At 52.1% G+C, this 16,534-nt stretch overlaps 1 protein-coding gene across 2 annotated transcripts in view; it reads right to left on the bottom strand.

Moving 5' to 3' along the window:
* The window catches only part of Igdcc4 (immunoglobulin superfamily DCC subclass member 4), a 37,364-nt gene that overhangs the window by 5,781 nt on the left and 15,049 nt on the right, over positions 1 to 16,534 (bottom strand). Inside the window, exons 4-16 of one of the 2 annotated variants that reach the window (XM_046426471.1) lie at positions 13,809 to 13,945; positions 12,344 to 12,484; positions 8,544 to 8,699; positions 7,444 to 7,857; positions 6,735 to 6,899; positions 6,052 to 6,189; positions 4,879 to 5,052; positions 3,634 to 3,870; positions 3,404 to 3,505; positions 1,820 to 2,003; positions 868 to 995; positions 379 to 549; positions 55 to 192 (exon numbers count right to left, since the gene is read on the bottom strand). In XM_046426471.1, the coding sequence (XP_046282427.1) occupies positions 55 to 192; positions 379 to 549; positions 868 to 995; positions 1,820 to 2,003; positions 3,404 to 3,505; positions 3,634 to 3,870; positions 4,879 to 5,052; positions 6,052 to 6,189; positions 6,735 to 6,899; positions 7,444 to 7,857; positions 8,544 to 8,699; positions 12,344 to 12,484; positions 13,809 to 13,945 (2,285 nt within the window). The remainder of the gene's footprint in view (positions 1 to 54; positions 193 to 378; positions 550 to 867; positions 996 to 1,819; positions 2,004 to 3,403; positions 3,506 to 3,633; positions 3,871 to 4,878; positions 5,053 to 6,051; positions 6,190 to 6,734; positions 6,900 to 7,443; positions 7,858 to 8,543; positions 8,700 to 12,343; positions 12,485 to 13,808; positions 13,946 to 16,534) is intronic. The other variant, XM_046426472.1, reaches the window with a different exon arrangement.

Raw genomic sequence — 16,534 nt, 5'->3', positions numbered from 1 at the left:
TGGGGACCTGGCTGCCCCAGGGTAGGTAGTCCTCCTTCCTCCAGACCCTCCTACCTGAGAACTTCTCCTGGAGAGTGATTACATCCTGCAGGCGGGAGAAGGGCCCAGGGCCCACCTCTGTGCGTGCCCCCATCTTGAAGAAGTACCTGGTGTCGCTCTCCAGGCCATGCACCTCAGCACTGAAGATGTTTCCTGGGGTGGGGGAAGTGGGAGAGCAGGGTGATGGGTGGGTGGGGTGGGGTGCAGGGCTGAGAAGTCGGCCTTTCACTGGGCAGCAGAGGCTCCCTGTTAATCCCAGAAGCCCCAGAATGGCTTCGGTGCTGCTCTCCTCGAGAGCCCGGCTGCTGGAGTGGGGGTGGGCTGGGCAGGGGCCCTCACCCTCGGTGGTGAGCAGTGTCCACTGGTGCTCGGGCTGGCTGTGGTTGTTGCTGTATAGGATCAGATATTCCACGATCTCACCATTGGGTTCCGTGGGGGGACACCAGTGCAGCCGAACAGTGGATGGCGTCAGAGGGCTCAGGCGCAGGTCAGATGGCGGCGTCGAGGGCCCTGGAGTGCAGGGGAGGGATGAGAGCAGGGCCACTGGAAGCCCAGCTCTGCGGACAAGGGAGTCAGGGGATGACAGTCCGCCCCCCTCCTCCCTCATGGAGCAAGCCACACAGCCAGGATGAGCTCTGGCCTCTAGTTGGGGAGTCCCTGAGAATGGCAGGGGCAGTGCTCCTCAGCTCCTCCCCTCTCTGAAGCTCTCCTCCACTCAGCTCTGCCCAGACCTTGAGATTCTGAGAGATGCTTCAGAAAAGAGGGCCACGGGAGCAAGAAGGAGAGAGGCAGGAGGTGGGCTGGTGGCGAGGGGCTGAGACCACTCACGGTCAGGCAGGGTGGAGCGCTCCACCACAGAGCCAAAAGGCCCGTCCACATCCACTCCATGAGACTGCACCGCAAACTCGTACTTGGTAAAAGGCTTCAGCCCGCCAATGAGGATGTCTTCTCCAGAGCTGTGGGGCAGGAGCTGGCTAGTGCTCTGGGCATTGCCAGCAGGCCTCGCCCCTGCCTGCCCCCAAGGCCCAGCCCCCAGCCCTAGGCCTTGCTCTGGAAAGGGAGCTGGCCTGGCCTAGGGCCACAAACACACCCCAGAGGACCTACAGAGAGGTGGGGATGGATGTCCCTCCACTTCTAATCTCCAAGCCAGACCCCCCCTCTCCAGAGAGCCTTCCTGAATTAATCCAGTTAATTTCCCCACCCCAGGAACCGTTTCTCCATCTTGGCTTAATTCTGCCTTAGTGGCAATTATACACATCAAAAAAAAATTTTTTTTAAATATATATATATATATTTCAGTTGTTGATGGACCTTTAATTTTATTTATTTATATGTGGTGCTGAGAACGGAACCCAGGGCCTCACACATGCCAGGCAAGCAAGCACTCTACCACTGAGCCACAACCCCAGCCCCAGACATCAGGGGCTTTTAATGCAGTGTTTGTCAAAGGAACAGCTCCTCAAGCTGCCTCCCATCTCTCTGAGGGTGGGTTTCTGAGGACAGTTGCAGGGCTTTCTCCCTGCAGACAGGAGCCCCTGGAGGCTGGAGAAGCAAGTTGATTCTGTGGCCATTCTCCAAAGGTGGAGACCAATGCTCTGTCCTGAGGAGATGGTCAAACAGCCTCTCCTTTCTCACCCGTCACCTTCTGGTCCACAGGCAAGGCAGTGGGCCCCGCAGACCTTCAGCGCGCCATAGTGGAAACAGGTGAGCCGTCTCTGAACCCCAGGGTCCCGTGTCCCCCGGCCCCCCACTTTCCCCAGCATCAGTCCCTCCTCCCCACCTGGTATAATAGGTGACCAGGGAGGCGTTCCTCAGCCCCCAGGGGCTGAAGCGCACCGTGTAGTTGACAATCTTGACTGTGGTGAAGTCTGGCTTTTTCCACCGGAGCCAGATAGATGTGGAGCTGTTTGATTCTGCATGGACGTGGGCGGGGGGCAAGGGCGGCCCCCTCTGGATGGGTAGGTCTAGAAGGGGAAGATTAGAGTGTGGGGAAGGGAGAGAGGACACTCCCCCCACTGTATAGTAGTCACAGTCCCTGAGGCTTGCCCTTGGGCCCTTTCTTTTGATCCTACAGGTAACAAAACTGAGACTCCCAACAATCTAAGTGATTTTTGTCAAGGGCACACACATAGCAGATATAGGACATAAGAATGCAATGTATACATAGAGAGACAGCATACTGTGGCTTAAGAAGAGCGCAGATTCTAGAGCTAGGCTGCCTTGGTTCAAATTCCAGCTCTGCCACTTACTAGCTATGTGACTTTAGAGAAGTTACTTAATCTCTCTGTGCCTCCATTCCCTATTCTGTAAGTGCATCTGATGATAGTACCTACCTCATGGGGTTGTTATGAGGACTCAGTTCATTAATATTTATAAAGCAGATAGGAAAGTGTCTGGCACACAGTATGTACTATTTGATGATAAGTGTTTATTATATAAACATAAAATAGAATAAACTCCATGACAGCAGGTACCTTATTTGTGTTGATCATCACTAAATTCCCAGAACAGAGCTGGCACGTAGTAGATACTCAGTAAAAAAATTGCTGAATGAATAAATGAACAAACTGGAATTAGAACCCAGGTTTCTTGGCTTCTCTTGAGCACTTTTCCTGCTCTACCACATGGCTGAAAATCAGCCTGGAAGTCAGGGGTGAGGAAGTACCATGACCGGCAACCAAGGGCTACAGAGCAGTGCAACACAGCAGAAAGACCCACCTAGGAGCCAGGAATCTGTCTGGTCTCAGCTGTGTGTGACCTGGGACAAGCCTACCTCTCTGAGCCTTGGTTTCCCTGTAGAGCACACAGGGACACTCTCCCTGTCCAGAGTGGAAAGATGATCAGATAGATGGTGTGATGTGGGTGGATGTATTTGAAAAGTTTTTTTAAGGCCAAACGTGGGCTCAGGAATCACTGAGCCTGCCGGATGTGGTGGTGCACACCTGTAATCCCAGCAGCTTGGGAGGTTTAGGCGGGAGGATCATGCATTCAAAGCCAGCCTCAGCAACTTAACAAGGTCTTAGGTAACTCAGTGAGACACTGTCTCTAAATAAGATACAAAATAGGGCTGGGGATGTGGCTCAGTGGTCGAGTGCCCAGAATTCAATCCCAAAAAATACCCCCCAAAAAAAAATGAAAAGAAAAAGAAAAAGAGGCAACAGGCCTGAAATACAGCGAACGAGCAGGGGCTGGGGCTCTCTTTAGCCTGGCCAGGAAGAGGACCGCTACCTAGGAAGATGGGCTTCAGAGTGAGCTGAGGCTACCACCCTGCCTGTCCTGCTGGTCAGACTGGCCCAGGGGAGAGGGCAGCAAGCGGCCCGCAGGCCCCTCCCCTGCCACCGCCCCTCCTCCCCAGCACCCTCACCTGGCGTGGGTGCCTTCTCCGTCTTGCCCTTCCACACTGCTGCGTAGCCATCCTCGTATTTGTTGAACGCCACAAGCTTCACCTCGTACAGCCGGCCAGGGACTGGGGAAGGTCACAGGGTCACTCATTGGCTAGAAGGACTCTGCAGCCACTGTCCCCTCTTCCGCCCTGTGTCTGGTCCCTGATGCAGTCCTGTCCCCGCCTCCCGTCCCCGTCCCCAGGCTCCTCACCTAGTTGGGTAAGCTCATACTGCTTCACTTTCTTCTTGAGCCTGACAGGCCCCACGTCCCAAGCCTGGTCTCCGCGGCTCCCTGGGGGGCGGTCACCACCAGCTTCCTCCTCGGCCCCCACTTCCCGCCAGTACAGTTTATAGCCAGAGATCTGGGTGGGGTGAGGGGGTGGCTGCCATGACACGACCAGAGACTCCATCCTTGCCCGGACCTTCAACTCTGCAGGGGCAAAAGGGACTGGGGACAGAAGAGCAGGATGGGGAAAAGGAGGGAGAATGAGGAATGCAGAGAAAGAAACCGGGGTGGTGGGGGGAGGGGCCAGGGAAGAGGCAGGGAGATGGGGTTCCAGGGAGCCTCGCAGTGTCTCCCCAGCATGGCTCCACTCAGCCGGCACCTGGACTCAGGCAGAGCTCGGAGTGCAGGGGCCTGCTGAGCATTTGCCAAGGGGCGTCGAGGGGCACCTTTGTCTGGCACAGAGGAGGCTCTGTAAGTTTCCTGAAGGAGCAAATTCGGGCAAGGGGCTAGAGAAACCAGGAAGGAGAAAGCGAGCCATCAGAGTGGGGAGTCCCACTTGGAACCCAAAGTGGGGGCTTACTATGGGTCAGACACTGTTTAAAGCACTTTGCATGTGTATTTTAACTTTATTCTTATAATCTTATAAAACAAACAAACAAAAAAACCCTTTGTTTTTAAAGTACTGGGGATTGAAGCTAGGACCTTGTGCACACTAGGCAAAAGCACTCTACTACTGAGCTTCATCCCCAGCTCAGCAAACACTATGATCTCCATTTTACAAATAGGAAAACCGATGCTCTGAGAAGTTAAGTAACTTGCCCAGTGTCAGATAGTATGTGTGCCAGGTTTTGTCTGCACTTAATCACTCTATTACTGGGCCTCTCCAGGAAAACAACAATCATAATCACCAAAGCAGCTGCCACCTAACGGGTTCTCCTGAGGTTCTAAGCAAGTCATTTATGATACGTTAATTATTAATCCATGTGCCATGTCTCATCAGTAAATGAAGCTTAAGAGTTGTGAATGGTTTGTCCAAGGTCAAAGGATGGACAGAAAGGACACTAGGGCCCAGCCCTTCACCCTGGCTTCCCTTACCTGTGAAGCAGGGGGAGCTATAGAAGGCCTCTGATGGATGGGGTGGTGAGGTCTTGGGGTCCAAGGGCACACATATACTCACACTGTCACACCCACACTGCCACACTCACTGTTCTGTTCCCTCCAGCCCCATACCATGGCTCTGGTTGTGCACGCTGGGTGTCCTGTGCTGCATCCATGGTGAGGGGGCCCCGTAGCCAGCCCCAGTGCCCGCCGACACCCTCACACGGTACAGCTTGTTTGGCTGAAGGGAGTTTAGCATAAGCTGAGTCTCGTTCCCTGGCACCTCGGTGGAGAAAATCTGATCTGCTGGGACAAGAAAGATGGGCTGCTGGCTATTACCTGGGGACCATGACCTCTAAGCTCCCTACACTGACTCTTCCACTTCAGATCCTGGTTCCTCCGTGCCTGCTGGGGCCTGAGGCCCTCCGAACCTGGTCAGACTCCAGGCTCCAGGGCCCACTCCTGGGCCTCAGCTCTGGCTGATGTAGTCCAGCAAGCATGCAGAGAACCAGGCATGCTCTCCCCTTACCTGTGGGCTATCAATGACCCCTCAACACACACCAGAATGCAGACTCAAGGCTGGCCAGGAAGGCCATCAACTACCACCTGGCTTCTAGAGCCCTGAGAATTACCTTCTCCTCCCTCCTCGCCCTTAGCCTGGACTTCCAGTTACTTTCCTTCTCCTATCTCTACCCCTTCCGAGCCCCTTCCCTATATGACTCCATCTGCCCTAACACAGCCCTCTGTATCCATTTTTCCAAGCCCCAAGAGCACACCTTCCACCTCCTCATCTCTAATCTGTTTTTTGAGCCAGAAGGATTCCAAGGATTACCTGTGTCTCCTTTCATAGATGAGGAAACAGAGACCCAAATGGACTACACACTGCAGCTGCAGAGGAGGTAGGACTAGACCCCAGGCCTCCCTTGGCCTTGAGCAGCCTCTTTGCCTGCCCTTCTCATCCCTGCTGACCCCACCCCCAGCCCAGGCTGCTCTATTTTGGGGGGAGGGGGTACTGGGTATTGAACTCAGAGGCACTCGACCACTGAGCCACACCCCCAGCCCTATTTTGTATTTTATTTAGAGACAGTCTCATTCACTGAGTTGCTTAGGGCCTCGCTTTTGCTGATGCTGGCTTTGAACTCGCGATCCTCCTGCCTCAGCCTCCCGAGCTGGGATTACACGCTGCTCTTTCCCAGGGTTGGCTTTCCCCACTCCACCACCCCTCAGGCTCCCCCTCTGTTCAACTCTCCAGCAGCTCAGACTGTTGAGTAACTCCCAACCACCCTGCCCCTGCCTGCCACTCACCTTCCTTTCCCAAACCGTACTCTATCTTGTACTTCACCACCTGCCCATTGCTCAGGTTGGGGGGCAGGGGCAGCCACGCCACCCTGATGTCCGAGGGGTTGGGGCTGGACAGGGCAAGCTGGGGCGCTGCACTGGGGACTGAGACAGAAGAACATCAGCATGAGCTCTGCTCCACCGTCGTGGGAGGTGAGACTCAGGAGCGGCCAGAGACTTGCCCAGGTCACACAGCAAGTCAGAAGTAGGCCCAGGACCAGGATCTGAGGGAGGAAAGGGAGCCTCTCAGGGGAGCCCTAAGCTAGAGGATAAAGGGACATTCTTCCCACCCTGAAGCTAGATAATGGTGTGGGGCACAATGTTCCCATTCAGTGGCTCAATGCCCCTGGCCCTTCCCCTAGCTGGATAGTACATGGGTGTCAGGGAGAAGGACTGTATGATATGGGGAATCCCAAGTCCTGGGCTCAAGTCCCAGCTGTACTACTGACCTTGGGCAAGTCACTCTCATTTGCTGGGCTTCAGTTTCCCCAATTTAGAGACCCTGCATACTCCCTTATAGGGCACAAAAGATGACACAGGCAGGCAAAAGTGCCTTGGTGCAACCCTAGTAAAGAGAAGGGGAGCCACCCCCTCGACCCCAGGGAGCTCTCTGGACCCCAGGCTGCCAGCTACAGGTTCGGAGGCCCTACCGTCATCCAAGGTGTGCACCAGTGCTGGGGTGGAGGTGCGGCTGGCCCCCAGCTGGGAGTAGGCCACCACGTAGAACTCATAATCTGTGTTGGGTTCCAAGTCCCGAACCTGTAGCTCTGTGGTGTCATTGTTCACTGCAAACTGGTATTCCACATTGTCCATGCCTGGGTGGTAACACAAGGGACAATGGGACTATCAGAGGGCCACCCTAGGCCCTGGCCATCGGGAGTGTGTCTAGAGATATTCCGTAGCATCTCCATCTCTAATAGTCTATTTATAGCGAAATCATCCCAGATACTCTGAGCTGGAAAGTATAAACTCCCTTGGCTTCTAGTCTTCTCATTGTATTAGTTTCTCCCCTGGCTGTGAGGTTCTTTCTGGTGTCTAACTGAAATAATTCCTGTTGCAGTTAGTTAACTGGGGTAGGAGGTGGCTCCAGGAATTACCAGAAATTTTCCCTAAAGGAGAAGCATCCTCTCCTTTCTCTTATATCAAAAGTGGCAGAGGAGAAGTGACCCACATACATTGAACGTCCCTCTAGCACCTGGCTGAAGATCCCCAACAGATAAGTGGATCTCTTCTGTGGGCTCCAACCCCATCCCCAGAGGCACCCACCAGAAAACCCTTCAGTCATCCAACTTGTGCTCGCTCCCTAATATGCAGGGCGTAGGCTTCTGCTGGGGCCCCTGGAGACTTGGGTAGACGTACCCCGTGCCTTCTGGTAGTGGAGGGAGAAACCAATGATCTGTTCACTGTGCAGCTCGGGCCGCTCCCAGGCCACTAGTACAGCGGAGCTGCTCAGCGGTGTGGCGGTAACCCGAGTGGGGGCGCTGGGCAGTCCCTCGCGCACCACCACCGCCAGCGGCGCGGCGGCGCACGCAGTTCCCGCGCTGTTCTCCGCCACGCACTGGTAGTAGCCAGCATCCTGCAGGCCGATCTGCGTGATGACCAAGCTGCCACCGCCACCCTGGACCTTGACGCGCCCATTGGGCCTCAGCGGCGCCCCGTCGTGCAGCCAGCGCAGCGCTGGTTTGGGCTCCCCAGTCGCGCGGCACACGAAGCGCGCGGTGCTCGCCCGTGTCCGCGACAGCGCCTCTGGCGCCTGCGAGATAGCAGGTGCAGCTGGGGGCGGGAGGGACAAAGCTGACCACGGTCTCCTGCCACTAGGGGCTCTATTCCTTCCCCCGTTACCCCTACCGTGCCGCCCCCACTCCCTTCTCCAGTCATTCTAACCTGTCCCAGACTCACCCCTCCCTAACTAGTCCAGCGCAGGTCTATCCCGCCTGCCCCAGGTACCTCGCACAGGCCTCTCCCGAATGGTCCCCAGGACTCTAGAGCCTCCACTAAAACTCTCCGCTCCTGCCGGCTCTAACCCCACGCCCTCACTTACCCACCTCCTTCTCCTCTACCTGCCAACGTCTCCCACACCTAACAGTTCTTGCCCTCTCTGCAGTTATCCCAAGCCGGAGCAAGCCTGGTGCCCAGACTGCTCTGCTACCTCTTCCAGTACTCCCCCGCCCCACGCATCCACCCAAGCCACGCCCGAGACCCCTTCTCCTGTCCCTCACTCAACTCCACCCACCACTCCATCCTCCAGGTACTATTTAACATACCCCCATCTACCTCCTCACCAGGACTCCTCCCATGAGCTCGTCCTCCCTAACCCTTTCTCATCCTCCAGGAGCATCCTTCCGTCCCTCTACAAGTCCACCTGCTTACTTCCCCTTCCTTAGTGTCCCCTCAGGCCCGGCAGATCCACTCCAGTCCCCCTCCTCCACACTGCTAGCTCATCCTTGATCCCACCTCACCCAGCACGCGGAGCTCCGCGGCGGCGGTGGCGAAGTCGCGAGTGCGGGGCTTGTTGGCTCGGCAGACGTAGACACCAGAGTGCCGGGGCTGAGCGCTGGCGATGAGCAGGTTGGTGCGGCCCAGCACGATGACATCGGTGGAGATGGGCTTCCCGTCTGCAGCAAGAGGGGAGGCGCGCTAGAGGGGGGCGCTCCTCCGCCCCCTCACCGGACCTCGGGAATCCGCTACAGCAAGTAAAGTTAACACCACAATCGCTGGCTGGAATCTCAGCTCCTTCTCTTGCCAGCCCAGTGGCCCTATATTGTCCCTGATTTTTCGTGTTGTTTTTTTTTTTTGTACTGGAGATTGAACCCAGGGACGCCCAATCACTGAGCCACATCCCCCAGCCCTTTTTAAATGTTTTATTTAGAGACAGGGTCTCACTGAGTTTCTTAGGGCCTCGTTATAAGGCTGGTTTTAAATTCATGATCCTCGGGCTGGGGATGTGGCTCAAGCGGTAGCGCGCTTGCCTGGCATGCGTGGGTCCCTGGGTTCGATCCTCAACACCACATAAAAATAAAGATATTGTGTCCACCTAAAACTCAAAAATAAATATTTATAAATAAATAAATAAATAAATCCATGATCCTCCTGCCTCAGACTCCTGGGATTACAGGTGTGCGCCACTGAGTCAGGCTTGTTCCTGTCTTTAGTGGGGAGAGAGTCCCTAAGTGGAAGGACAGCTGTGAAGGGGAAAGAGTAAGGTCTGAAAACTCCTGGTGCACAGTAAAGGCATATAATAAGTATTTGGTACGCTAATCACTCACTGATATTACCATTATTAATTTAACTTCTCTCAAGGACATTCCTTCCCTATGGTCTTACCTCAGTACTGTGATGAGGATTGCACTAGTAAAATATGGCCAGAGCAAAATTTAAATATGTGCAGAGACTTTTATCTTGATGTAAAATGAAAGCCATTTAAAAGCTCTTGCCTTTACAGGCATGTATGGAAAATCCAGACAACAAATGCAAATGACCGCTGGTCATGATGGTGCATGCCTGTAATCCTAGCAGCTTGGGATACTGAGGCAGGAGAATCACGAGTTCAAAGCCAGCCTCAGCAACTTATCAAGGCCCAATCAGGGAGACCCTGTTTCTAAATAACATATAAAAGGGACTAGGATGTGGGTCAGTACTTAAGCACCTCCAAGCTGAGTTCATTCCCAGGTATCAAAAAGAAAAAGAAAAAGAAAAAGAAAACTGAAAATGACCAAGAAATTTAAAAATGCACAACAAAACATGTTAATTTTCATCCATCAACTTGGGAATGGTTTCAAAAACAGTAAATTACAATGATGGAGAAAGGGTCATAAAAGAGCTCCATCTTGACCTTGAGGCCAGGAATTCCACTTATCCATCCTGGTCCCATGGAGATGATTAGACTCATAGGCAAGTATTTTTTGTTTGTTTGTTTGTTTTTTGGTACAAGGGATTAAATCCAGGGGTGCTTAACCACTAAGCCACATCCCCAGCTCCTGCTTTTTTTTTTCTTATATATTTAGAGACAGGGTCTTGCTGAGTTGCTTAGGGCCTCGCTAAATTGCTGAGGCTGGCTTTGAACTCATGATCCTCCTGCCTCAGCCTCCCAAGCCTCTAGGATTACAGGCGCTCAGCCACTGTGCCTGCCATAGGCAAGTATTTGTTAGCAGGAAAGACCACTGCAGTGTTAACTGAAATAGCAAACAACTGCGAAGAACTTAAATATACAACAGTAGGAACTGGTGGATCACATTATAGATGCATTCCTATGATGGAGTATTATAGGCATTCGAATTATTTTTGAAAAAATGTTAAGGTTTGGGAAATGCTTATGAGACACTGTTCAATGAAAACAGCCGGGAACTATATGTACAGCATGCTTTCTCAGTTTCAGGGGGCAATGTACATAAGCTTAGAAAAAAACTTGGAAGAAAAAATGTTTTTATATGTTAACAAGTTTTATCTGAGTGGTGGGATATTTTCTGCTTATGTTCCCCCCCCACAATTTTCTACAATGAACATGTGTTGCATTTGTAGTCACAAAACAAAACACAGAAAAGCCCAAGTACCTCCCTGACTTAGTGAAGTGAGTTCCTGGAAAGAGAGCAGGACCTGGGGTCAGGAATGAAGATCCTTTCCTGCACTTCTCTTTCTACCCTTGACCCACGTAAGCTTCTAGAACCACAGATGTTAGGATCCTCTGGGAAAGCAATTCTCTTATCCTTACTGTGCACAGAATCTCAGGGGGCCCTTATTGAGAGGAGGCAGAGGGCAGGCCCCAGATTCTGCACTGCTAACTAGGCTAAGATGATAGGTCCAGAGACCACACTGTGACCAGCAATGAGACAGGACACTTTCTGAGCACTACGATTCCTAGGTCTTGGCTCCCCAAGGTGAAGGGAAGATGTCTGAAGCTAACAAGTTCCCTGGATGATCTTGATGCATGGCCAGGATTGAGAAATATTGATATCAGGCCTTCTGGGTGATGCCACACCCTTACTCACGTAATAGTGCCAGGGTCCTGCTGGCCTTGGGATCCTCCCTAACTAGGCAGGTGTCACAGTGCAATGAGGAAGTGTAGTTCAGATAGGTGCAAAGATTCCAGCACTGTTCTATTTCATTCTCTCAGTGTTGGATACACAGTTGCTCCATTTATTGTTTTTCTTTAGACTCTGCATTCTATTCTCTTTTGAGTGTGAGATGCAAACTTATGGAATGGAGGCAGTATAGGGTAATGAAATGAGTCAGAAGAAGTGTAAAAAGCTGGATTTAAGGGGCTGGGATTGTGGCTCAGCAGTAGAGCGCTCGCCTAGCACAGGGGAGGCCCTGGGTTTGATCCCCAACACCACATAAAAATAAAGGCATTGTGTTGTGTCCATCTACACCTAAAAAAAATAATTAAAAAAGCTGGATTTAAGACACATCTGCCATCAGCTTGAGACAAGTCACTTCTTATCATCAAATGGAAACAAAAATTACCCTAGCTTGCTTTCTATATGACTGGAGGGACGGTGTACTAGACAGAGAACAAGCCCTAAAGTTTGGTCCTGGCTCTCTACCTGCCTGAGTCTCTGTTCCTCATCTGCCCACTGGGATTGCCCATCTTGGCCTCTGCTCTCCTCAGAGGGCTCTTGGAGGCTCTGACAGGAGACCAGTGTCAAGTGCTCAGCACACTGTGCCGTGACCCTTGGCCCTGCGCTATTATTACCCTGATGGCATCTCCAGGAACTCAGTCCATGAGGTGCTTCTCACTCCTGGCCTGATACTGTCAAGCCTCTCTTCCTGGGTAAGGGCTCATGGTTTATCTCCATCTCCCTCACCCACACTGTGAGTGTGGAGGCCAGGGTCCCTCCCGCTCAACTGTACTTTGAGTTTACTGCACACAGGTAGCAGCATGCTGCATGGCCAAGAGCTGGCTGTGGATACACCAACCAGCAGTGGCCTTCTGGCTCCCGTTCACTCGCTGGCCAGCAAGCATGCTCCAGTTCTCAAACCCTCACCTGCAACACTGTTATGAGGAACAGACATAAGTAAGACTCTAACCCAGGGCCCATCCGCCCTCAGTAAAGCGACAGAAACAGTTTCATGAGTGGCAGACCCAACGTGTCTTGTCAAGAAAACACACCACACAGTGGATGACTAGGTTTGTTCTCCCATGCTGTCCCTGACCTGGCTGCCCACCACACCCAGTCCCTACCACACTGAGTGATCACACATACGACTCCCTGATTGGGAATGCCATGTCCCTCCCTTCCTATGCCCTTCTCTTTCCACTCACCCTGTCGGACCCAGGACACAAAAGGGGTGGGGTAAGCCGAGGCCACACACTCCATCACCACACTCTGCCCAGATACCACGGTGGTATTCTCCGGGGCCGCCACGATGACCACGTCCTGCCCCCTGGTGGCCGCCAGGGACCCTGGAGAGAAGACAGGCCAGTGGTAGCCTTACTAGCAGGCACCTTTACCTGACATACCTCACCCGAGGCTCCTGGTCACCTGTTGAGGCAGTTGGCAGGGAGCAGCCATGGTTTCATCAAGCAGATGAGAAAGTAGCCACCAAGTTCAGCAGAGCTGGGACTAGAACTCGGAGATTTCTCTTAGAACCAGAAGAACGGCCTGGCCTCTGATGCAGAACCAGAGGAATGGCAGGATAGATCCACACCTCCCTCCATTCTGCCCTGCCAAATCCAACCCAGAGGACTGCAGGGTGGTGGGGCAGCACAGGGCTTGGACTCAGCATTCGTAGCTCTGGTTCCAGCACTGCTATTAACACGCTGTGTGACCTTAGCTAAGTCCCTTCCCCACAGGGCCCTGGGTTCCCATGTGGAAAAGGTGGAGTGGTGGCAGCGGGTTTTCAAGTTTCTGCCGGCTCAGCAGCTCCCAAAGCCCAGCATCTCTGCCAGGTTCTCCGCGTGACCCTGGGCCTCTGGACAGAATGGTGAACTCGTGGTTTGTCCAGCAGGTGGAGGCAGAGACCCTGGGCTCAGAAGAGAAAGTGAACCAGACTCCGGAGTACCTCACCAGTCAAAGTCCAGGAGCAAGCAGGGAGGGGACCCGGGAGGGGATCCTGGAGGGGAGGATGCCACAGCAAAGGGAAGCATGGGGCCCTTGGGGGAGGATTGAAATGAGATCTGCAGGGCATTTGCTAAGTGCCAGGCACATCTACAGCTAGTGTTCTACATCTCTGAGCTAAACATTTGATAGCAGGCCCAGGGTCAAGCAGATGGTAAGTAGACAGCCTGGATTCAAACCAGGTCTTTCTGACCCCAAAGCTTTACTCTTCCTACACCTATAACACTGGGGCAGGAGCTTTTCAGACAGGCAGAAATAGAAAAGGCCTCAGGAAGCCAGACTGGCTGTGCAGAGTCAGCAGAGCAGGGTGAATTCTCCAGCACCAGGAGCCCTGGGCTCACAGTGGGGTTGTGGGGTGTGCCAACGCAGCAGAGAAAAGGCACCCCTTCTCAGAAGCCATCCCCATTGCTCTGTCCAACCCAGGGGAACACAGAAACTCCACAGGAAGTGAGGAGTCCTGCACTGGGAGCAGAGGTCTTGGTTTCTAGCTCCAGATTTATGCCCAGTTGGCTGGGTGGCACTGCCCCTCTGGGCTTCTCTCCTTACCTGTCCGGTGGGATGACTACCCTACTACCTACCTGAAGGCTGGGTCTGGCCTCTTGGGTCCCTACCAGCTCACAGGTGGCTGGCTCCAGAAACCCTTAGGTTTCCCTGTTGGGTGGCCCTTACCTCTGTGGGCCACGATGAGCGAGGCCTCCCGGCTGAAGCGCTGGCGGGCTGAATTGATGGCCACGCAGCGGTAGGAGCCTGTGTCGTTCTCCTGAACACCCAGGATCTGGAGCACACCATTGGGAAGCATGATGAGCCTTGGGAAAGGGGGAGAGGACAACAGTGAAGCGGGCACAGAGAAGGTGGTTTGCAATGAAAGAAGTGTCAATCAAAACTGCAAGATATGAATATAGCTCAGTTGGTAGAGTGCTTGCCTCGTAGCACAAAGCTCTGGGTTTGATCCCCAGCATCACAAAAAAACAAAAACAAAGAACCTGTAAGATACTACTTCTACCTGTCAGACTGACAAAGGTCACAGGGTTTGCTGACACCTCACGTGAATGAGGAAATGGGGAGACAGCACTCCTGTCTTGGCAGCAGCCATACAATACCCAGTCTTTCCAGAACGAGCTGGTAACAGCTCAACATCAAAAGTGCATGAACCGGGGCTGGGGTTATGGCTCAGTGGTAAAGCACTTGCCTAGCGTGTGTGAGGCACTGGGCTCAATTCTGAGCACTACATACTACAAATAGTGAATAAAATAAAGGTCCATCAACATCTAAAAAAATTTTTAATTAAAATAAAAAAAAAGTGCATGAGCCTTTTGACCCAGCAACACCAGTTCTAGGACTCCATTTGACAGTCTCATACATGTGTACCAAAAAAAAAGTATGTCAAATGACATTCACTCTAGCATTGCCTGTAATAGCAAGACTGGAAATAGCACAGGTGTCCCTCTGTAGGGAAGGGACCAGCTATATGGGTTTGGGAACTTCATACAATGGAATGCAAGTCAGCTGTTAAACAAAAGGCAGCTCCTGGCCTGCTGGTGGAGGGCAATCTCCAGAACGCATTTGGGTGCAAAACAATAATAGGCCTGGGAGCACTTCCGCGTATAATGTACCTGGTAATGGTTATCTCTGGGTGGGGAAAGTGGGATCCTGTGAGCTGGAGTGGGGAGTATCAGGGATTAAACTCAGGAACACTCAAACACTAAATCTCATCCCCTGCTCTATTTTGTATTTTATTTAGAGACAGGGTCTCACTGAGTTGCTTAGCACCTTACTTTTGCTGACGCTGGCTTTGAACTTTCAAACTTCCTGCCTCAGCCTCCTCAGCTGCTGGGATTACAAGCATGTGCCACCGCGCCTGCCATGGGATTTATTTTTTATTATATATCCTATACAGTTCAAAAGTTTTTAACCTCTTATTGGTATTATTTCCTCCCTGCTCTGGCAAAATCCCTATTCACACTTCTCATATGACCCTCAAAACAAGCCCAAGAGAAAAAGGTACCCTTGTAAGTTGCTGGTGGGATACAAATCAGTGCAACCACTTGGAAAACAGTATGAAGATGTTTAGAAAACTGAAAGTGGGACCACCATTTGACCTAGTTATTCCACTCCTTGGTCTATACCCAAAGGACTTAAAATCAGCATACTACAGTGACACAGCCACATCAATGTTAATAGCAGCTCAATTCACAATAACTAAGCTGGAACCAACCCTAAGAGCCCTTCAACAGATGAATAGGTAGAAAAAAAATGTGGCATATATACACAATGGAGTATTACTCAGCCATAAAAAAGAAGTAAATTATGGTATTTGCCAGTAAATGGATAGAACTGGAGACTAAGTGAAATAATCCAATTCCCTAGAAATCAAAGGTCAAATGTTCTTTCTGATATGAAGATGCTAACATACAATAAGCAGGGAGAGGAAGACAGAAGTTCCTTGGATTAGACAAAGGGGAATGAAGGGAAGGGAGGGAGGATGGGAATAGGAAAGACAGAAGAATGAACTGGACATAACTTTCCTATGTTCATGTATCAATACACAACCAGTATAACTCCACATCATGTACAACCTCAAGAATGGAAGTTATACTCCATGTCGTGTATATCTAAAAAGAACAAATAAAAAATATACACAAAGGAAAAAAAAAGAGAAAAAGAAAGGCTATGATTTGGGACAGGGAGATCTCCGTGGAGGCTGGGATGGTAGGCAGCAGAGTGGGTACCAGCCCAAGCAATGGGAAAATGGGTCCAAGCAGTGGGTAAACAGCTCTGTTGGGCCCTAGGTTGTAGGCTTGGCTAAGATCAGAGTGAGAGAGAGTGGGGCAATTGTGTGCTTGGGGAAGATCCCTTAGTTCCCTGGGAATCAGAGTCTGAGAAAATCTAAACAGGGGAGAGAACAAGTAGCTCAAGGGTAGGGGAGGCAGAGTGCTGGAAGATATTCTGGACCCAGGCCTGAAAACCTGCTGTAGCCCAAAGACTTAAAGAAGAACAAAACCCTACACCACTCCTTCCTTGAACCAATGGGCCACCCCCAGGCCCCCAGCCTCTCACCCTCAACTCCAACAGCTGCCCACAGAAGTGCTAGAGTGGAGTGGGCAGGGGGCAGGGAAGCCAGAGGTCACTGAGGAGAAATCCTGGGCCAGGACCCAGTCTACTGCCACAAAAACTTGATGGGAAAGGAAGAGTCGGGGAAGGACAAGCAGAACCCATGTGAAATGAGGCTCCACCTCCACCCCCACCCAGGTCTGTGCCCCCTAATATTCTCCGGTTCAAAACCTCTTCCTCCCTGTCTAGCTAGCTGACTTTTCTACCAGGAGCAGCCTGTGCTTCCTGACCCCAAAGATCTCTGGTCTTCCCAGGGAAATCATGCTCCACGTACCAAGAGCTAA

This window comes from Marmota monax, unplaced genomic scaffold, assembly GCF_021218885.2.
Source record: "Marmota monax isolate L192 unplaced genomic scaffold, Marmota_monax_Labrador192_F-V1.1 WCK01_AAM20220418_F8-fsc00078, whole genome shotgun sequence".
Classification (NCBI taxonomy): Eukaryota; Metazoa; Chordata; class Mammalia; order Rodentia; family Sciuridae; genus Marmota; species Marmota monax.
The sequence above is the reverse complement of the archived record's forward strand: the minus strand, read 5'-3'. Positions and strand labels throughout refer to the sequence as shown.